The 23,462-nt window shown below is 42.2% G+C and overlaps 1 protein-coding gene across 2 annotated transcripts in view; it reads left to right on the forward strand.

Annotated features, from left to right (window-relative positions):
• Nucleotides 1-11,179: 11,179 nt before the first annotated feature.
• Nucleotides 11,180-23,462, forward strand: part of EML6 (EMAP like 6) — a 386,982-nt gene continuing 374,699 nt past the window's right edge. For both annotated transcript variants that reach the window (XM_038397422.2, XM_038397425.2), the window contains exons 1-2: nucleotides 11,180-11,498; nucleotides 12,953-13,623. In XM_038397422.2, coding sequence (XP_038253350.1) covers nucleotides 13,427-13,623 — 197 coding nt within the window. In that variant the 5' untranslated portion in view covers nucleotides 11,180-11,498; nucleotides 12,953-13,426. The remainder of the gene's footprint in view (nucleotides 11,499-12,952; nucleotides 13,624-23,462) is intronic.

Genomic DNA, 23,462 nt, shown 5'->3' on the forward strand with positions numbered 1-23,462 from the left:
CAGTCCCTGCTGATTCACGGTTTGGGATCAGGCCAACTTGGACGAACTTCTGACTACACCTGGAGTTGACCAAGGCCATTGCTGGGGTGCCATTCAACCTATGTGGGGCTCAGAGTTTCTGATGCCAGTCTGATCCAAGATGGCTGCCTTCACTTTCCCATATTCCAGAGTGTCCTGGGGGGTCTAGGTTTTGATAGGCTGACTGAGCTGGTCCCACCAGATATGGGGCCAGAAGGGTAGCCCAGGACTCTTGGGGCCACCAGGTGGTGGTGGCAACTCACTCAAGAGTCACCAGGAACACCTCAGGGTCATTGCCCCATCTTTGTGAGCCATACAGGGAGACCAACTGGGAAGTCCCCATATCTGAGCCAACTGGGGTGGAGGAATGTGATCCTCCTTGTCGTATTAGTGCTGCCATCTGGTGGATCAAGCATTCTTGTTGGGTTTAGTGTTAGGCAGACAGCTCTCGCATCATTTGTTGTTACTGGGCTGTAGTAGCTGTGTCTGGTGCTGGTGCTGCTGCGTTGCTGCTACTGGCTTTCCAGCAGCCACTTCAGAATCTTGTCCATCTCCATCCTAGCTCGGCGCGACAGACAAACAGAAGAAGAAGGGGCGTCCTGCTCGGGCCTTTTAGCAGATCCCAATTGTTGCTTGCATTCTCCACTAATTGTCACGGGGCAGGTACACTACTCATTGGGGAATTCTGCACCACTGCACATGTGAAGAATTCATGTCTCCAGCAGAATTTTATTTTTTTCCCCAGCAGAAAACACATTCTGACCCAGAAGTGCTGCAGTTCTGCCTTTTGCCCACCAGAGGCCACTGTGGTGCCAGAATAGCCAACAACATGAATGCAGCAGGCTGTTCTGGTGCCACAGTGGCCTCTGGTGGGCAAAAGGCAGAACTGCAGCACTTCTGGGTCAGAATGGATTTTTTATGGGGGAAAAAAATTCTGTGTGCACACAGTGACACAGAATTCACCCAGGTGAAGAAGTTCATCACAGCACCTGGCCTGAAGTGTCAGGTTAGGACAGAGTGGGGCACATGGGGCTGCTGGGGCATCACAGACTGGGGTTCAGAAGGGCTAGTGGGGGGGGACAGAGTGGGGCATGGGCTCAGGAGCTAGTGTGGTGACAGCATTGAGCCAGGGGCTGAATTGGCATGGGGGTGCATGGCCACATGGGGAAGAGGCTGCAGGAACCCATCAGGATGCGAGTGTGTGTGGAGACAGGGGAGATGTACTTGACTGAATGAGAGAGGCTTGGGATCACTCAAGGTCTGCATGGGCAAGGCTCCCCAACTCCCTAACAATCCTGTCCCTCTCCTCGAAAAAAACCTGTTCCACACTTCTCCCACCCACACACAACAACCCTCCAGGTTCCTTCCCTTTCCCTCAGTTCCTCCATTATCCCTGACACTTCCCAAGCCTTTGCATTGCTTCTGATGGGTGCATGAAATACAGTTCTGTATTTTAATTTAAATGAATTACTCAAAGATTTGTATTAATATGCCTAGCAAGGAATATATTTATCAAAAAAAATTACTGAAACCTTTTTGTGTGTCTGTATTGTTACAGACATACATTCTGGCAGATATTTTGAAATAAATTACCAAAATAATTGAAACTGGCATGATTATATTGTGTTATTTTGACAAAGAAAATATGCAAAATTTTGCAGAATTTTAAAAAATTGTGCACAGAATTTTAATTTTTTTAGTGCAGAATTCCCCCAGGAGTAGTATACCCTGTCACGCTTTGTAGAGGTGAATGGGGCATTATAGCCCCATGGATGAGTCCAAATGACTGCCATCCTCTGAATGGCTGTGTGGCCTAGTAGCCAGAGTGAATAAGGCATCTCTTCTCTGCAGGGCTGTGTGGCCTAGTGGCTGGGGGATAGTAGGTTTCTACCCAGGAATGGGTGGCATCTGGGGCGAGGGGGACCCTGGCCTACCCTACTCCACTGGATCGCAACCTAGGGCTCTGTCAGTGGCAGGGCCGGTGTAAGGATGTTTCGTGCCCTAGGCAAAACTTCCACCTCCCCCCGGGAGCCCTGCGGCAGCTCCCTGCCTCCCCTCCGCTCTGAGGCATCCCCAGTGTGGCAGCTCCCAGCCACTGCCCCCCCCCTTGGTCCGGGGAACTGCGTGTGGCAACTCCCTACCGTGCGTCAGCTCCCCGCCCCAGCTAACCTCTGCTCCGCCTCCTTCCCGAGCATGCCACCGCCGCTCAGCTTCTCCCACCTCCCAGGCTTGCGGCGCCAATCAGCTGTTTGGCGCCGCAAGCCTGGGAGGGAGAGAAGCAGAGTGGGGTGGCATGCTCTGGGGAGGAGGCGGAGCAGAGGTGAACTGGGATGGGGAGCAGTTCCCCTGAGCAGCATACCCCCTCCCTGTTACTTGCTGCAGGCGGCCCTCCCTGTGGCCGCCTGCTCCAACTCACCTCCGCTCCACTGCCTCCCCAGAGCGCGCTTTTGGCTGCTTCCAACCACTTGGCACCCTAGGCGACCACCTAATTCACCTAGTGATTGCACCAGCCCTGGTCAGCAGTGAATGGATTCACCACTAGGTCAGCAGGGATCCTCTGCCTTTGTCCTGGTTCCACAATTAGATCAACGTAAAGTTCCCCTGGGGTACCTCCTACCCTGTTTTCCAGTGCTGCCATCCATTAGTCTTCTGGACCTCTGGGGTTGTCAGCTGGCAAAGCTCCTGACAGCACTGTCTCCCCTTGGGCTTCCATGGGCAGCTGGGTATCTGCCTGGGTCTTGGCATGCCTGGGGTCTGGGGCTCCAACAGCTCCCAGGAGGAAATCTGCAATCTATGTCCTCCTTCCTCAGTGGTTAGGCCAGACTGAGCTGGGCTGCTTCCTTTTATTCCGAGGCTCCTGTTGGAGCATGCCCAGCAGTGGTGAAGGGATGTGGCTTCCTTAGCTTACAATATGAGGTTAACTCCTTTTTGTCCAGTGCAGTGCAAGTATACCCCTTCACAACTACCTTTAAATTACCTATGCAAGAGGGAGATAAGAAGATCTAAAAAATATAAGCAGAATTAAATTAAAAGCTAGATCAATTTTGCCCCAGTCCTGCGAAGTTCTGAATACTTCCAGAGAGGTGCTGGGTACCCTCCATTCATTAACTTCAGAGCAAGCTGAGAGTGCACAGTGCCTGAAAGAATTGTAGCTCAAAGGCTAATTAAAGGACTGACAGCAAACCAGACATGAGACTAAAGTCTGATTATACAAAAACTGTGCTAAAGAAAATAGGGAAAATGCATATTCAAGAAGATTTTCATCTTTTGGTTGATTAAGCCAGTAAATTGAATTAATATAAAATAATATCTCTTGGGACAATGAGCCAATATAGTCATCACTTTCTAAATGGAATTGTCATACAGGAAACTGGCCAGGAAAAGCATTTTAGAATTACTGAAGCCATTATATCAACAAGCAGTGTGATCAAAATAAAATTATTGTAGGAGAAGAGCTTTAGCTCCAGTGCATTTTACTAATGAAGACCTTGGAGTAACACCTACTCTTCTATAGTGACTGTTGTATATTTAAATTTTGCAATGCACTTGTAATTTTTTAAAAATATCATTTTACACTATAGGTGAAGTATGGAGTGAATAGGAATTGGGTAATATCCCTTTATCCTTTCAAATAGTTTGTGAGCAGGCCCTCACTATCTTCTATGTTTTAGAAGCCACCAGAATCCAGCCAGAGCAGCAGTGTATATAATTTGTGAGCCTTCTAATGGCTTCTGAAACACAGCAGATAATGATTGCTCCTAGAGGGACTATTTAAAGGGATACTACACAATTTCTTTACACATCAGCAGTTTTTCCCATTCTCTGTGCTCAGGGCAGAAGAGTAGACAATCTCTGAAACCAATCTTCAATATACAATGAGATGAAGAAAATGGCAGGAACCTTGTTCAACCTCAACTTCCACTGCAGATATGTATCCATAGATGTGGGTAAAGCAGCTGGTGACTCCTTGAAAACTATCTTTGTTGCCACAGCAATCAATGCAGCTGCCCACAAAAGTGGCTCTCAGATGTAAATGGCTGTATGCTCAGGCAGCATGCTATCGGACCAAGCTCTTTTTCTATGCTGTCAATGCCCTTATCACATGTGGCCCAAGCCTAATGAACCACCAATGGACAACCCCTCTCCAGCAGCAGTGAATGGAGACCAGACAGAGGGAAAAAATAAATCCTAGCACTATTTTAATATAATTTTCTTTGGAGTTATAAGTGAAATTATGAGAAGACTGATGTTTACAATATCCACTCATGCATAGAGCAGCTATGCGTACTACAAAAACACAGTTATATAAGATATGGTGAAGTATTGAATCTTATCTTGACTTTTACTGATAATGCATTTGGGAGAGTATCTGTGAAACAGAATAAATCAGTATTCCTTTAGTGCTCTGTACAGTTGAACTAGTGCCATGTTTTACTAAATGACAATGTTATCTCCATTAGAGAATGAAGAATTAGGGTTATGGGGAATACACTGATGTCACTACTTCCCAATGTTTTTGTTTCAGAAAAAAATCTGATTTAATTTACTCATTCACATTTATACAAGATATAAAAATAGCTCTATTGCATTTATGTAAAGAATTAAATATAATATATTAAATTAAATAGATTAAATAACTGAAAAATATTCACACAGAATTCAGTGGGGAAGAAATATTATAGTTACATAAGATTCAGTTTTCTAAAACTAAACATCTTCCAACATGTAAATAGAGTAAATAGAGTTTCCCAATTACAATTTAGCTAAACCCTTTGAAATTCAGTGAGAGTATATCATTTTATTAATCCTATGCTTGGTTTCTCATAGTTATGTCTTTGGGATTCTTGGTCCTATAAATCTTTCAGTACCAGCTTTACTGAACGGGGACTCATGCCTCACAATAATTGTTAAAACTGCTTTCTTAAAATTACCAATATAAGTTACCTAGTTCCAATCAGCACAATGCACTTCAACACAGAAATTTTATAATATCAAAATGTAAAAGAGTGGGAAGTATCTTAAATCTTTAAAAAGTACACTTCTGTAAAGTAAAGTTAAATATATATTTAAATGTTTTAAGCACATACTACTTAGCTTCTACAGGTGGGATCCACAAAGGGGACTTAGGTTTGTAAATGACACTTTAGGTGCCTATATCCAACATTTAGGCCAATAATTCTCAAACTTTTTTACTGCTGACCCCTTTCACATAGCAAGCCTCTGAGTGCGACCCCCCCTTATAAATTAAAAACACTTTTAAATATATTTAACACCATTATAAATGCTGGAGGCAAAATGGGGTTGGGGTGGAGGTTGACAGCTCACGACCCCACATGTAATAACCTTGTGACCCCCTGAAGGATTCCGACCCCCAGTTTGAGAAGCCCTGATTTAGGCACTACTGACATCCACAAAATTCCTGCTTAGCTGATGCATAATGCTGTAGGCACCTGAAGTCCTTAATTGCCTACATTTCTGCCACTGAAGTCCGCTTGGCACCTACAGCTCAGCAGCTTGGTGTGGACACAGCTGCCTAAATCCTGACACCACCCAGATGCTTGGCACCGGATTCAAGCTCCAGTGGGATCACAGCCTAGAGGCATTCCCCCACTTATCTTGCCTTTGGGGCCCAATCTAGTAGGTATGCTCAGAGCACTCACCTGGTAGGTGGGAGATCAAGTACAATTCCCTGGTCCACATTAGAGAAATGGGGGAGGGACTTGAACCAGAGCCATCCACATCCTGGTTGAATGTTGTAATCACTGGGAAAAAATTATGAGAAGTTTTACAGATACTTAGATGTTTAAACATGTAGATAGGTATCAGGTGGGATTTTCAAGCTTTTGAAAAATCCCACTAGATTTTAAAGATACTATCTGTATCTTTAGGAACCTAAATAATTTTACAAATTTGGCCCTAAGAGCATACAAAATTAAATATAGACTTGATGCCAAAAGGCATAGTTTAAATCTGTGCAGTCATTTTGCTCTCATATTGTCAGGATGGGAGACGCTCATGTAAGTGTACCTTACATCATGGCCTGAAGACTGCCAAATCTACTCTCTGGCATACTACCAGAGGGGAGTGAATTCCAGACACAAAGAACTTCCACTGTGAAAGCTCTGTTGCCACTTCTAGAAAGTTCAGTCTTAGCAACCAGCAGCATAAGCGTCCCAACAAACCTTAGCTGCAGGAAGGGGTATAAGGAGAAAAGCAGTGTCTCCAGTAACTGGCTTCCTGGCCAATCAGGGCTTTTAATATGTATCCAACACCTTATCCACATAGTTACAAAGGCATTTGGCTTTGACTTCTTTCTTCTTCTTTTTTTTTTGCATTTCCACAGATTTTATTCTGCATGCAGAAATGTTTCTTATTTTCTATAGCTATTCATTTAGAAAAAAGGCTCATGTACTATAATAACAATCTGCGTGTATGGTAATAACAATAAGCAATAATTTAAATATCTATATAATTTTGGACAAAGCAGGAAGCAAATTCTGACATATAAACTTGGCATGTAACTGCTGAAAAAGACAACTGCATTCAGTACAAATGATGGCTGTGAAGAAAGAATCAGTTAACCATGGTCTTTTATGCATTTTAAAAATTGTTTATGAAAATAGGGAGGATGGTACAGATCTGGGAAAAGTTGGAAGGAAGCTTTATTAGTATTAAGTAAAGAAACTTGGATGGGGAAATGCTCCCCACCCGCTGCACAAATCCCAAGAAGCCAACCATGATTTCCCCATTTGCACACCTACCCTCAATGTTGGAGTCCCAGCAGAGCCACTTTGCAGCCACTATTGCAATATTAGGTACAGTGTGCCCACAACGCAGAGGTGATTAGCCCGTAGATATACAGAGTTGCAGTCCCCTTCCATGGCTGTGTCAAGAAAGCTCCGGCAGAGTTGGGCTCTGTGACAAGCAGTTATGCAGAACACCATAATGGTATGCAGGCCCTAAACATCCTACATACACCTTGTGCCAGAACTGCAGTACAAATGTGGAGGAAGAGATCAGATTTGACTTTGCGTCCAGTGAGTTTTAATGAAACATTTAACTTTTATTTTGCAGACTTCACATGGAAGTACTCAAAAAAGATACTACACAATTGAGTCATGAAAAAGATTGAAGGCACCAGCCACAATACACAACAAGCAGTGAAGAATGAGAAGATTGCAGATATTTTATTAAGAAACCAAAGTTTGTATAAGTTTTTGATTCCTTGAGACTTTTATGTTTTCTATTTCTCATATTAAAGAAAACACGGCTTCCAGGTCTCTGAAAGGTGGTTTCCCCCTCCCCTCTTAATAAAAATGTCCCAAATTGAGCTAAATCATGTAATAGTGGTGTGACGTTACACTCCGTATGTTTTATGGCAATATGTTTATGAGTATAAATATAATGTAACTGGAATATGCTTTATGCAGAAGGTCTCTTGTAAGGTATCATAACAAAGGTTATAACCTACTGAATATATTCCTCCTATTTGTATGTATGATTCTTGTATCTGAAGCGAGAAATATAAAGTATAACTCTGGGGTCCTATTGTAATTATGCAAAGTGTGGGCCGTTGATGGTGGTTTAGAATCTTGATGGCTCCCGTTGACTAGGACAATTGGTTGTAAATGGCTCTGTTTACTTGCAAGCCTTTCTGTGTTCGGGTAAGCCAACCCAGGCAGAATGGAGGCTGGGGGTCTCAGAGGATATGTGACCATGTCTCATGATGCTGAAATCCATCTTAAAACTGGTACTTTTCCATTTTGAAGGAGGGGTAGGGACCCAGAGAGACAAAAGCTTCCCGCCTTGGGCCAAAGCTATAAAAGAGATGGAACAAAGGGGGCTGCTGGTCATGAGAAATCCCTTAGTTACCACTTGAGCTGGAACTAACAAGGACTGTACCTGGGAAAAGGATTGGGGTCAGACTAGGACAGAGTCTAGTCTGTGAAAGAAGCTTATTGGAAATCTCTGAGGGTGAGATTTTACCTGTAAACAGTTTCTTAATGTATTAGGCTTAGACTTGCATGTTTTTGTTTGATTTTGCTTGGTGATTTATTTTGTTCTGTCAGTAAATGAAACTACTTAAATTCTACTTTTTATACTTAATAAAATCACTTTTGTTGATTAATTAACCCAGACTAAGTAATTAATATCTGGGGGAGCAAACAGCTGTGCATATCTCTCTATCAGTGTTATAGAGGGTAGACAGTTTATGAGTTTACCCTGTATAAACTTTATACAGAGTAAAACGGATTTCATAGAATCATAGAATATCAGGGTTGGAAGGGACCTCAGGAAATCATCTAGTACAACCCCCTGCTCAAAGCAGGACCAATCCCCAATTTTTGCCCCAAATCCCTAAATGGCCCCCTCAAGGATTGAACTCACAACCCTGGGTTTAGCAAGCCAATGCTCAAACCACTGAGCTATCCCCGATTTATTTGGGGTTTGGATCCATTGGGAACTGGGTGTCTTGGTGCTGGAGATAAGTGACTTGCTGAGCAGTTTTTGGTTAAAGTCTGCAGCTTTGGAGGCGTGGACCAGACCTAGGTCTGTGTTGCAGCAGGCTAGCGTGTCTGGCTCTACAAGGCAGGGTTCTGGAGTCCTAAGTTGGCAGGGAAAACGGGCTCAGAGGTAATTCCAGCATGTCAGGTGACAGTCCCAAGGAGGTCTCTGTGACCAAACCCATCACAAGTGGTCTCTGTTAGTTGAACAGTGGCACCTTGAAGACTAACAAATTTATTTGGGCATAAGCTTTTGTGGGTAAAAAACCCCACTTCTTCAGATGCATGGAGTGAAAATTACAGATACAGGTATAAATATACTGGCACATGAAGAGAAGGGAGTTACCTTATAAATGGAAAACCAATGCTGACAAGGCCAATTCAGTCAGGGTGGATGTGGTCCACTCCCAATAATTGATGAGGAGATGTCAATACCAAGAGAGGGAAAATTGTTTTTGTAGTGAGCCAGTAGATCATCAACGATCTACAACCTGGAAAATGATCCCTCTCTCTCACAGACCTTGGGAGGCAGGCCAGTCCTCGCTTACAGACAACCCCCCAACCTGAAACAAATACTCACCAGCAACTACACACCACACCACAGAAACACTAATCCAGGAACCAATCCCTGTAACAAACCCATTGCCTACTCTGTGTACTCTATGTACTCTAGCAACACTATCAGAGGACCCAACCACATCAGCCACACTATCAGGGGCTCATTCACCTGCAATGTGATATATGCCATCGTGTGCCAGCAATGCCCCTCTGCCATGTACATTGGCCATACTGGAGAGGCTATACGTAAAAGAATAAATGGACACAAATCACACATCAGGAATGGTAACATATAAAAGACAGTAGGAGAACACTTCAATCTCCCTGGACACCAATAACAGATTTAAAAGTAGCCATCCTTCAACAAAAAAACTTCAGAAACAGACTTCAAAGAGAAACTGCAGAGCTACAACTCATTTGCAAACTTAACACCTTTAATTTGGGCTTGAATTGGGACTGGGAGTGGCTGGCTCACTACAAAAGCAATTTTCGCTCTCTTGGCACCTCCTTATCAATTATTGGGAGTGGACCACATCCACCCTGACTGAAATTAGCCTTGTCAACTCTGGTTCTCCACTTGTAAGGTAACTCCCTTCTCTTCCTGTGCCAGTATATTTATGCCTATATCTGTAATTTTCACTTCATGCATCTGAAGAAGTGGGGCTTTTTACCCACGAAAGCTTATTTCCAAATAAATCTGTTAGTCTTTAAGGTGCCACCAGATTCCTTGTTGTTTTTGTGGATACAGACTAACATGACTACCCCTCTGATACTTGGCACCATGTTGTTAGTTGGTATAACCTAGCTTGCAGGCCTCTGGAGGTAAAAAGTCATTCTGGAACACAAGGCAGTAATACAAACCAAACCAACTCTTGCTCAGCATGGCTGCCAAAGCAACATCTTCTGGGGATTATTTACTAGCTGGATTCACACACTAGCTAGAATTTAAAGCTGCTTTTCCTTGACAGTGAATCCCTCTATGGTGTAGCTAGCACAGTGGGTACAATGAAGCATAAATTATATTTCCTCATGATCATTGAATTAAATCTGGTCTATTACCTGGACCGTGTTGACTTTCAAAATTCTGCTAAAGTACAATTCCCAAAAGCACTACCAAGGGGTCAAATAGTAACAACCTTTGTAATACCAAAATCAAATTCAAAACCTTGGATGAACACTTTAGGATCTAGGACACTTTCACTGCATATGAAGGTAAGTACTTTTGTGCTATTACCTCCTTCTCTCTAGGGACGCAGCATAGTATAGCACACTGTATTAGAGAGTCTCATATCTGGTGTTTTATGTATAGGCCCTGCTCTTGGAGTCCTTTAAATTTGTGAGATTCTCAGCTTTAATTACAAAATGGATGTGTCTAGCCCTTATTGTTGTAGAGAAAAGCTAGAAAACATGGACACTAAAGGGCCAAACCCCAGAAGGCAAATAAAAAGACCCCAAGTTTTTATTTTTTAAAACCTCATGATTTGTCAGCCAGTGTCAGGCTTTCTGGGTGCCTGGGTCACGCTGTGTTTGAAGGCTTGAAGTTGGCAAACCTAGTAATATTTCCATTAGAAATAGCTCAATAGGCAAGTCTTCAAACAGAGGGGAGCAGGGGTGGAAGGCAGCCAAGGAAAATGTAGTTAGAAATAGCGAGGGTTTGTGTGTGTAAGCAGAGACTGTTCCCACTGTGGGAGAAAGGTAGGAGTGAGGGGATGTAAGGAGGGGAGTGGTGGACCCGAAGGTTGAGGCAATAGAGGGCGGGAAGCTTGACAGGAGGAAGGGAAAGAAGAGGATAGGGAAACTGTGCGCGAGCAATGGCGCAGACAGGGTGCCCGGAGCGGCAGGACACTCCCCCACCTTGGCCGTTGCTCCGCAGCCCATTTGTTTCCCCTCAGCCGCAGTTTCTGACAGATGCAGCCACAACCCAAAGCCACCAAGCCGCATATCCAGCGCCACAGCAACAGCGGGCGGACGGGGCGGGCTCCTAACCGCGTTGCACCTTGGGACTCGTAGGCGCTCACAGACTCTGCTCTGCCCGGCGAGGCGACTCAAAGGCGCGGGTGAAACTCCAATCCCCATGATCCACTTTGCGAAGCGGCCAGCCGATTCTGCGAGCTGCAGGCTCAGCTGTGGGCGTTGGGGTTTCCAACCGAACCTCTCCAATTCTCCAAAGCCGCTTACGACAATTCACTAACCTTCCCGCCCACGCTGAGTAAGGCGCCAGGGCTGCCTAGGAAACATGCCTGGCCGTGTGCGCTGGAGACTGAGCCCCGGGAGGGGGAAGGAGGGGACGCCGGCCGGCCAGCCAGCCAAGGGAGTGCCATTCTGCTCTCCGCGCTGCCTGGGTGAGCTGTACTCGCCTCTGGCGCCACTCGCTTCGGAGCACACGGACCAGGCTGTGGAGAAGAGCGCTGCTGCCAGGTGGGTGACAGATAGCCACCGCTTGGGCGCGCTGCGTTGGCTGTGGGCTTTGGTGTCAGCTCACATCCTCCCGCTACCACTCCCTAGTGGGGCACGGTGCCCTGTGTTACACCTCCTCCCCACACACGGAGGAGCATTGCTTTGGCTGTGGGGTTAGTAGTATCCGCTCGCTCCCCTGGGGCACGGTGCCCTGCGTTATTCCCCCCCCCTCCCTCCCAGACAGAGGGGATCGTTGCTTTGGCTGTGGGGTTAGTATCCACTCTCCCCCCGCGGGCACGATGCCCTGCGTTATATCCCCCCTCCCCAGGAGATCATTACTCTGGCTTCAGAGTAGCAGCCGTGTTAGTCTGTATTCGCAAAAAGAAAAGGAGTACCGGTGGCACCTTAGAGACTAACAAATTTATTAGAGCATGCTCGGGGGTCGCATATGCCACCGGTACTCCTTTTCTTTTTGCGATTACTCTGGCTGTGAGCGTTCGAATCCGTTCATCCCTGTGGGAACATTTCTCTGGCTGCGGGTATTCGTGTCAGATTACCTCCTGTGCAGGATGTTGCCCCGTTTTACTCCTATGGGGAATATTGCTCAGCGTGTGACATGAAGTTTAAAGCTCCCCAGTCCAGTCCCCTTTGTGGAGTGTTGTTCTGGGGGACAGCGCCAGGTTATACCACCACCATGGATTATTGTTTTGAGTGTCAGGTTTCAGAGTAGCAGCCGTGTTAGTCGGTATTCGCAAAAAGAAAAGGAGGACTTGTGGCACCTTAGAGACTAACAAATTTATTAGAGCATAAGCTACAGCTCACTTCATCGGCATCCGCATCGGCATCTAATGCTCTAATAAATTTGTTAGTCTCTAAGGTGCCACAAGTACTCCTTTTCTTTTTGAGAAATCTCTCTCTGACGTTCGTGACTGGCTTTTTGGTGAATGAGTGTGGTGTGAGGTGAATGTTACAAAGGATGTGGAGAAACCACGCAGAACGGATACGAACTAAAAAATTAATTCCGGCTTTAGGGTAAGGAAAAGGAAATCATGAAAGTGTGTGTTGGCGCAGGGAAAAAATCGTTATTCCAAAACATGGTAGTAAACATTTTTTTTTAAAATGCTTTCTTGACTTGATGGTAAATCGAAATGTTTTGGTGGCTGCAAAATGGACAGTGTTTGAATTAAACTGTAGTTTTAGACTCCGAGAGAGCTATTTTTTTTTAGGACGGAGCGGAGAAGAGATCATCTTGTTTGGGTGTATTATGTTAATTCTGTTTCTCTTGAACATTATCCTGTATGCAGATTGACAATTGCAAATGAATCATGGTGGAAAAGCTGAGAAGACTTCCGTATAACTCGTTTCGAACTGACAGACTAAATTCAGATTTATTGCTGGAAAACCCCTACACTTTGCATTTTAAGTTAAGGCTTTTTTTACATTTTAAATATACTTTTTTCCTTTTTTATTTTCAGTTTAAATCTACCGACATAAATTTTAAAAGGAAAAAATCCAGAAAGCCTCTTTTTGCAGCAAGACAAGAAAGTGCATTAGAGGAGACACAGCCCGGACTCTTCTGCAGGTGGTGGTGACATACAGAAGTTACTTTGCCTTTGGAAAGAAAAGACCTGTGTGACATTAATTTAGGTGTATGTGCATTATCCTCCTTCCTCCCCCCAGAAGTTGTCTGGGCTGCAAAGCAGCGGAGAGGCTGCAGCTGCTTGTCTCGGGCAACAGAAGATTATGGTGGCAGCACAATAGTAGCAGCCGCGGCAGGAACAGCAGCAGAAGAGCTGGTCCGTGAATGTGTGTTCTGATTAAAATCAGCATTGGAAAGTGCAACCTGAAAATTCAGATAACGTTTAAAAAAGAGGGAAACATTTTAAGGGGGGAAGAGGGAGGGCGGCACTAGGTTTTGTGTGTGCTTGTTGGAGTGGGGGTTGGTTATCATGGCGGATCGGACAGCTCCTAGATGCCAGCTACGTCTGGAATGGGTTTACGGGTACAGGGGTCACCAGTGCCGCAACAACCTGTACTACACGGCAGGCAAGGAGGTGGTTTACTTCGTGGCTGGAGTCGGGGTGATTTATAACACCAGAGAGCACACCCAGAAGTTCTTCTTGGGACACAACGATGATATTATCAGGTAAGGGGGGGGGGGCAGACAGTTGGTGTGGGGGGGGTTAATAGGGAGGGGCGGAGAGAGGAGGACTAGTAAATACCTCCTCCTCTACTCACCTCTGAGCATGTTTCTGTAATTTTAGGGAGAAGCACAGATTGCCATCAATGGCCTGGGTGAAATCTAGATCTGTCTGGATCCTGTTGATCTTTTTTGTATTGAAGCCCCCAAATTGGAACTTGGAATAGAAAATGAGTTTAGCCTCTCCTACTGCACCACAAACAAACAAACAAACAAAAAACAACACCACCACAACAAGAAAAAAAACCATCTTTAGTGCAAAAACTTTACTGCAAAACCCCTGCCAATTTTCGGTCCACAGTCCCTTAATTATAATGTCTAAATAGAGAATATGGTGTAGATGCTACTCTTACAGCAATAAAATCTGGAGTCCAGACATCCCAGTTCAACAGTATCACAAATGCCCCGATCTGGCACCTGAATCCAGCCATTTTTTGGTTCCCACACTGCCAATTCCACTTAAAAAAAAACAAGTTTAGTTGCTCATGCCCCAGGAAAATTGTGTGCCAGTGCATTCTGTTGCAACAGAATTTCAAAAGTCCAGATTCAACACCTGAATCCTGGATTAAGCCAAGTTTTCATCTCAGTCTCTCAAATTCTACTGCTTAAATAGAGAACATGTTTAGCCATGCCTGCTGGACCTTAAGATGTGCCCTAGCATTGCAAAAATTTGGATTCAGTTTCTGGGTTCAGCTGGATTCTGCCAAATTTTGTTCACAAACACAGAAATTGCATCAACAAAACAGAGAACAAGTTTAGCTTCTATTATTCCACCAGAGAAATCTGGACCCCTAGTACAAAAAAGCTGCATGGACTGTTGAAGCCAGCTAACTGTTGGCTACCTACCATTTTTTTTTACCACCTAAATTTAGTATAGATGAAACTTCTCCTACTCAAGCAGAGTAATCTGGAATTCGAATAGTACATGATGAATCATGGTGCAACAGTGCTGCAGAAAACACATATCCAGCAACTGAATGTGGGGGTGTCCATCTAGGTTTTTCCACTGAATATGCAAATACTGCAATGATCAGATAACCATACTGGAGTCATAGCTTACAGAAGTCCATCTACCTTGTACAACATGATGTCTTTCACTATCATATATATATGTGAGTTGGCTCATTTACCTCCCTTCTTTCATTGGGTGCACTTACAAAGTTCATTTTGGTTTTAGAGGTATTACCAATCCATGCGGCATTCTTTATTTAAATTTTATTTCTTGAAATGCTACTACCTCTAAAACCAGAATGAACTTTTTAAACGCACCCATGGTAGTTCATTAAATGCCTGGTACCTCCCTTTTATATTGCTGGTCATTTATTTATTCCTTAGAAGCTAGAAAGTATAATAATCAAGGTCCATATTTAGCAATGTATATATGAATTTTATTTTAATACTCATTCAAAGCTTTGATTTTTTTGTATTTCCATCTGCTAAGGAAATAGTGTCCTGATGATTACTATTGTATAAATTGTATGGCTGGTCATTTATGGAACATTTCAGAGGATTGTTTCCAGCACACTGCATATGTACTAAATTTTGATGATAAAACAGGGGGAGGGTATGTAGGAGTTAAGCATTGGCATTTTGACACTGCATGCTAGTTTTATTCTAATTGTAAAGGATAGTAGTATGCAAATCAGTTATTTAAATCAAAAAGTTGTTTGAGGACTAGTCCTGTGGTTAGTGTAATATGCTGGGATTTGAAACTACAGTTCAATTCCTGAGCTGTTAGGACTGATAATTCTGCTGAGTCAGCATGTTCCACTCTTTGAGGTGGCAGGAGTATTTTGCATTGCTCAAAATGAGTGCTCTGTTGCCAAGTAAATAGCACCATCAATGGGATCCAAATAGGCATTCCATGTATTTCTTCATGGCTAAGGAAGGTTGCTGGGATGTGGGGCTCAGGAAAAGACAAGTCTTCTGCTGATAGAATATTTTTCTTTTTGTATTTGTAATACTTGATGCCTTTATTCCTTTGGTACATTTTGTGATTCTCATTAATAGAGAATTCAGGCACAGCATCCAATATAGCCACTTTTTAGCTGGATGTTTACTGGTATGATAAGCAGTGAAGTGCTTAATCAATGTTAACATTTTAAACTGTCACAGTTAGGCATCAGAGCCAACATCTTATTGAGATGAATGGGGAATAGTTCTCCAGTATTTCCATTGGTGCTATTGTTTTACTTTTTCTATGTCCAGACTCATCACAACAGTGCATAAATTTGCAATATGAAAGTTCATTGTAACTAAAGGGGTTTGTAACTTTTTTTATTAAAATGAAACTTTACTCTGAAACCTGTGTTTACACTTTGGAAAATACTGCAGAATCAGTATGAAGGCCTTGAATGTGTGGTTTTTCTGCCTCCATAGGTTCCTATTGGCTCCATTTGTAGCGAAAGCTTTCAGGGATGTACTGTTTCATGTTCTCTCTCTGTGTGTGTGTGTGTGTGTATGTGTATATAAATCTCTCCTCTGCTTTTTCCACCAAATGCATCCGATGAAGTGAGCTGTAGCTCACGAAAGCTTATGCTCTAATAAATTTGTTAGTCTCTAACGTGCCACGGGTACTCCTTTTCTTTTTACTCTTTTTATGAGAGTTGATGAACCCTATAAAAACATTCATAGAGATTGAGAGTTACCATCCCACTTTGCAGTGTTTTACCAAAGTCATGGGCATGAATGTTTTTCCATAGAGAAAAGGTCACATGTTAAAAAAAAAAATTAATTGTACTTTCAGTAGTTCACAAATTGCCCTGTCTTTGGCTTTGTGTCAACATCATGCAGTGGATACAGTTCATTTTTGGGTAAGTTAAACAAGAGCCTCTTAAATTACACTTAGAGTTCATATTGGAGGTGGAAGATCCAACCCTCCCCCCAAATCAATTTCTGTGCACTGGAGACACCACTCTTGGTGGAATGTCTAGATGTTCAAAATATGATCATGTGTGCTCTGCTATGGTCTCTCTTCACAGAGGGATGGAAATAAATGGTGATATTCTCCCAAGCACATCTACTTCTGATACAAAAATGAGATGTCAATCACAGTAGATTGTGCTGTCTTCATAATACAATTCTCCATCTCCTTTATGTGCTTTGATCAGCTGTGAAATAATTAATGTTCATATTTAAATTATTATTGTTGTGAGTGTGAGCCATCACACCATTGTGGTGAATAGAGGCAGTTCACACCTCACAGGACTATTGTTAGTCTCTGAAGATTCAGGCAGACATAGAATCATAGACATCAGTCATAGACATCAATTACATTTGCACTTTTTATGGGTTTCTTCATAATCGGAGTGTTTGAGATTTACTTTTTTTTAAAAATTAAAACAAATTCTGGAGCACAAGATACTACCACCACTGTGTGGCTGACTAAGGGTACAGCATATTGCTACTTATGCACCAAAACCTGTACATAGACATAGTACATAGACTTCAACACGTGACTTACTCCCATTGAGTTCAAAGTTACTCACATATGTAAGTTTTTTTCAGAATTGGACCTGTTGTGAGCTGAATTCAGGATGAATTGTAACACTAATCCATTCAGATGTTAGGGTCATCATCTGGTTTGAGTAAGGTGAAACTGTGGGTTTGAAGCGGACAAGTTATAGTGAAAGGCAAACAAAGTAAATAAGTATATGATGGAATAAGTTATGTAACTTCATTATTTTAAGACTTCTTCCCACAAAATGCTCCTTCTCATAAGAGAAACAGCATGCACTTTTAGGTCTTAATCTGCAAGTAGATGCACTGGTATGGATCCTTTATGTAATCCCTTTAACGTCAATGGAAGACCACATAAGTGCAAGAGTCTGGGGCCCTAGTTTTGACAGTAATTGAAGTCTTTCAAGAGAACCTCAGTTTTCCTGGCACTTGCATTTTAAATTATTTGTTTAGCAACTAGCATTGTTACCTTTCTTCTATCGTAAATGAAATGTTGAAAGAGGAATTTTATCACTAAATTTGTGATATGTTAAAGCTGGAAACATCTTAATAATAATGATACGATACCTAGCTTTTATCTAGAGCTTATTAGATTCTAAAGGAGGTAAATATAATTATCCCCATTTTACAGATGTTGAAACTGAGGTATAGGGAGGTGAAATGAATTGCCCATTGTCACTTAGTAGGCAAGTGGCTGGTGTCCCAGGTTAGTGCTGTACTCTTAGGCCATGCTGTCTCTCTTTCTTTAGTCTGAAGGTGTCCAGAATAGTAAATTTCTGCAATCTGGGCATACCAAAAAGAAGTTTACTGTGGGAAATAGTTAAAATATAAATTTCATCAGTTTAGATTTTTTTCTGTATAGTTTTTAAATGCAACTGATAATTTGATTATTTTTTAAATTGGTGCAATGTCTGAAATTGCATAGTTAGTCTGTAAACACAGATACTTAATATTTTGGGTTCTAATTGGTCAAATTCATCTCTAGGGTAACTCTATTGTCTGATCTCATAGTTTACATTCCACAACAAAATACAATCTTCTGAAACTTGGAGAAAAATTGCCAATGGCAGCAACATAGTCAGAATTTTTGGATTTCTAGATCTAAACTACATTTCCAAGAATTTCTGCAGTATTTAACAGTTTTGTAATAGCATTAAAGTTATTAGAGGTTTTTAGAAATCACACTGGTTTTGTTGTTTCTGCAGTTCTTAAAACACAGTATGACTAGTAACTGTGTTTGCCTTGACTGATCTGTTGAATACCTAAATAATATAATTTTATACGTCTACAATACCACATTTGTATTCTAGCTGGGGAAAAAATAACTCAGCTGTGAGGCAGGAAACTACAAATCACACCACATTTACTATAGTTTTATTATAGTAGTCTGTGCCTCTGGATATTAACTAGAAAGCCAACCTGCTAACCTCTGGTAACAAACCATGTTATTTATGTGAAAGAGACTGCAACTTAATAATAATGTGGGATTTGTCAGAACAACTCTAAGTACTATGGTATATGTGTTCCACTGTGCTGACACACTAGGAGGTTAAGACAGATTACAAAATATTGACGTGCCACTGGTGATGGGTTGAGTGAGTAGATGGAGGTTTGGTTTATTTCTTACAGTAATCATTTCAGAAGATAGAAATGAGAGAATGACTACACATTTTTGCCGGGTTGATAGGTTTGTGAAAAAGACATGTGATGCTTGAACCAATGCCACTTGTACCTGGGGATATTATATAATACTATAGAGAAAAAAAAAATGAAGACAGAGTCATGGTCATCAACCACCTGGAGTTAAACCATCATTGTTTCAGTAGATAAAGTACAATATTTTAAAAATTGTGTATTGTAATAATGTTATGTTTACATGGTGTCTCTTATGACCAAAGATTCTAAAGTACTTAAATTTTACATACAGTTATTGTTTTTTATAATGGTACCTGCTGGTGAATGTTCATCACACAATGATAACCAAACTACTACAGTTATTTGGTATGCTACTTGCAGGAAAAACTGACCTGTAGCTTATGGTGACTTTAATAGCAATCAATGCACATAGAGCACCACTGAAATGCAACTTGCTTTGGGGTAGGCAAGTGGTACCAATTGGTACAGCTCATTGAATAATAGCAATAATTCCCTGTTACAGTTTTAATGGTAACCCCCAAACTGTTTCCGTTCAAAAGAAAAGACTTAGGAAGAATAATAGAATACCATTTATTTAAATATTTTTGGATGTTTTCTACATTGTCAAATATATTGATTTCAGTTACACAGAATACAAAGTGTACAGTGTTCACTTTATATTTATAGATTCATAGATACTAAGGTCAGAAGGGACCACTCTGATCATCTAGTCCGACCTCCTGCACAGCGCAGGCCACAGAATGTCACCCACCACTCCTATGAAAAACCTCACCCATGTCTGAGCTATTGAAGTCCTCAAATCATGGTTCAAAACTTCAAGGAGCAGAGAAGCCTCCCTCCAGTCAACCATGCCCCATGCTACAGAGGAAGGCAAAAAAACCTCCAGGGCCTCTCCAATCTGCCCTGGAGGAAAACTCCCTCCCAACCCCAAACATGGCAATCAGCCAAACCCTGAGCACATGGGCAAGATTCACCAGCCAGATACCCAGGAAGAGTTTTCTATAGTAAATCAGATCTCATCCATTTAATATCCCATCTCAGGGGATTTGGCCTATTTACCCTGAATATTTAAAGATCAATTACTTACCAAAATCCCAATATCCCATCATACCATCTCCTCCATAAACTTATCGAGTAGAATCTTAAAACCAGATAGATCTTTTGCTCCCACTGCTTCCCTTGGAAGGTTATTCCAAAACTTCACTCCTCTGATGGTTAAAAACCTTCGTCTGATTTCAAGTCTAAACTTCCCGGTGGCCAGTTTATACCCATTTGTTCTTGTGTCCACATTGGTGCTGAGCTTAAATAATTCCTCTCCCTCTCCTATATTTATCCCTCTGATATTTATAGAGAGCAATCATATCTCCCCTCAACCTTCTTTTAGTTAGGCTAAACAAGCCAAGCTCCTTAAGTCTCCTTTCATAAGACAAGTTTACCATTCCTCGGATCATCCTAGTAGCCCTTCTCTGTACCTGCTCCAGTTTGAATTCATCCTTTTTAAACATGGGAGACCAGAACTGCACACAGTATTCTAGGTGAGGTCTCACTAGTGCCTTGTATAACGGTACTAAAACCTCCTTATCCCTACTGGAAATGCCTCTCCTGATGCATCCCAAAACCGCATTAGCTTTTTTCACAGCCATATCACATTGGCAGCTCATAGTCATCCTATGATCAACCAATACTCCAAGGTCCTTCTCCTCTTCCGTTACTTCTAATTGATGCGTCCCCAACTTATAACTAAAATTCTTGTTATTAATCCCTAAATGCATAACCTTACACTTCACTATTAAATTTCATCCTATTACTATTACTCCAGTTTACAAGGTCATCCAGATCCTCCTGTATAATATCCCGATCCTTCTCCGTATTGGCAATACCTCCCAGCTTTGTATCATCTGCAAACTTTATTAGCACACTCCCACTTTTTGTCCCAAGGTCAGTAACAAAAAGATTAAATAAGATTGGTCCCAAAACCGATGCCTGAGGAACTCCACTGGTAACCTCCCTCCAACCTGACAGTTCGCCTTTCAGTAGGACCCGTTGCAATCTCCCCTTTAACCAATTCCTTATCCACCTTCTGATGTTCATATTGATCCCCATCTTCTCCAAATTAACTAATAATTCCCCATGTGGCACGGTATCAAATGCCTTACTGAAATCTAGGTAAATTAGATGCACTGCATTTCCTTTATCTAAAAAATCTGTTATTTTCAAAAAAGGAGATTAGATTGGTTTGGCACGATCTACCTTTTGTAAAACCATGTTGTATTTTGTCCCATTTACCATTGACTTCAATGTCCTTAACTAATTTCTCCTTCAAAATTTTTTCCAGGACCTTGCATACTACAGGTGTCAAACTAACTGGCCTGTAGTTACCTGGATCACTTTTTTTTCCTTTCTTAAAAATAGGAACTATATTAGCAATTCTCCAATCATTCGGTACTATTCCTGAGTTTACAGATTCATTAAAAATTCTTGCTAATGGGCTTGCAATTTCAGGTGCCAATTCCTTTAATATTCTTGGATGAAGATTATCTGGGCCCCCCCGATTTAGTCCCATTAAGCTGTTTCAGTTTCGCTTCTACCTCTGATATGGTAATATCTACCTCTATATCCTCCTTTCCATTTGTCATGCTACCATTATCCCCAAGATCCTCTTTAGCCTTATTAAAGACTGAGGCAAAGTATTTGTTTAGATATTGGGCCATGCCTAGATTATCTTTAACCTCCACTCCATCCTCAGTGTTAAGCGGCCCCACTTCTTCCTTCTTAGTTTTCTTCTTATTTATATGGCTATAGAACCTCTTACTATTGGTTTTAACTCCCTTTGCAAGGTCCAACTCTACTCGACTTTTAGCCTCTCTCACTTTATCCCTACATCTTCTGACCTCAATTAGGTAGCTTTCCTTGCTGATCCCTCCCATCTTCCACTCCCTGTATGCTTTCTGCTTCTTCATAATCATCTCTCCAAGATGCTTGCTCATCCAGCTTGGTCTACAACTCCTTCCTATGAATTTTTTCCCCTTTCTTGGGATACAGGCTTCCGATAGCTTCTGCAGTTTTGATTTAAAGTAATCCCAGGCCTCCTCTGCCTTTAGATCCATAAGTTCTTCAGTCCAATCCACTTCCCTAACTAATTTCCTTAATTTTTTGAAAGTCAGCCCTTTTGAAATCAAAAACCCTAGTTGCAGATTTATTTTTGTTAATCCTTCCATTTAGTTTGAACTGAATTAGCTCATGATCACTTGAGCCAAGATTGTCCCCTACAACCATTTCTTCTATGAGGTCCTCGCTACTCACCAAAATTAAATCTAAAATGGCATCCCCTCTAGTCGGTTCAGCAGCTACTTGATGAAGGAATCTATCAGCTATCGCATCTAGGAAAATCTGAGCCCTATTATTATTACTAGCACTGGTCCTCCAGTCTATATCTGGGAAGTTAAAGTCTCCCATGATCACGCAGTTTCCATTAGTATTTACTTGATTAAAGACATTAAAAAGGGCTCTATCCATATCCAAATTAGATCCCGGAGGTCTATAGCACACCCCAAGCACTATCGTAGGAGAGGCTTTACTAGTTTTCTTCCCCAATGTAATTTTGCCCAGACGGACTCTGTCTTATCCATTGCATCGCTTCTTATTTCTTTACATTCTACCTCATCATTGATATACAATGCTACTCCACCCCCTTTACCTTTGTTTCTGTCTTTCCTAAACAGCACATACCCTTCAATACCTGTAGTCCAGTCATGACTACTATTCCACCATGTTTCTGTTATCCCTATAATATCTGGTTTCACTTCCTGCACCAGTAGCTCTAGTTCCTCCATTTTGTTACCTAGACTCCTCGCATTGGTGTACAAACATCTTAATTTTTGCTGTTTGGCCTCGCTCACATTTTGTACCCTATTAGGCACAGTCATTCTACAGCCAGTATAACCTATTAGACTAGTATCCACACCGCCCTCGCTCCTTATATACATTCTCCTACCCATGGCTGTATCCTTTCTTACTTCATCTTCTTCCTCTCAATGCTAAAATCTGGCGTGGAGATTTTCTGGACATCTCCCATCCATCTCCCCCAATTCCTAGTTTAAAGCTCTCTTTATCAGTTGTGCCAGCCTCGATCCTAGAAGTCTATTTCCTTCCCTACTCAGATGAAGTCCATCCCGAGAGAACTGACCTCTGTCCGTGAATGCCTCCCAGTGGCCATACATCCCAAAGCCCTCCTTATAGCACCACTGCCTAAGCCATCTGTTGACAGTCATAATCTTGTCAGACCTCTGTTGCCCTTCTCTAGGAACAGGAAGGATCCCACTAAAGATCACCTGAGCCTCAATTTCCTTAAGTGTCTTCCCCAGCCTAGCATAGTCTCCCTTGATACTTTCCAGCGAGAATCTGGCTGTATCATTTGTTCCCACATGAAGGATAATTAGGGGATTCTTTCCCACTCTCTTGAGGATCCTTTTCAACCTCAGGTCTACATCCCGTATCTTAGCACCCGGAAGACAGCACACCCTTCTATTCTCAGGATCAGCTCTAGTTACAGGCCTGTCTATTCTTCTCAATAAAGAGTCCCCGATCACCTAGACCTGCCTTTTTCTGGTGACAGTGCTATTCTCCAGTCTCTCACCTGTTCCCTCTGGCTGCAAGTTCTTTCCATTCCT

Source organism: Dermochelys coriacea, chromosome 3 (assembly GCF_009764565.3).
Source record: "Dermochelys coriacea isolate rDerCor1 chromosome 3, rDerCor1.pri.v4, whole genome shotgun sequence".
NCBI classification, from domain to species: Eukaryota; Metazoa; Chordata; order Testudines; family Dermochelyidae; genus Dermochelys; species Dermochelys coriacea.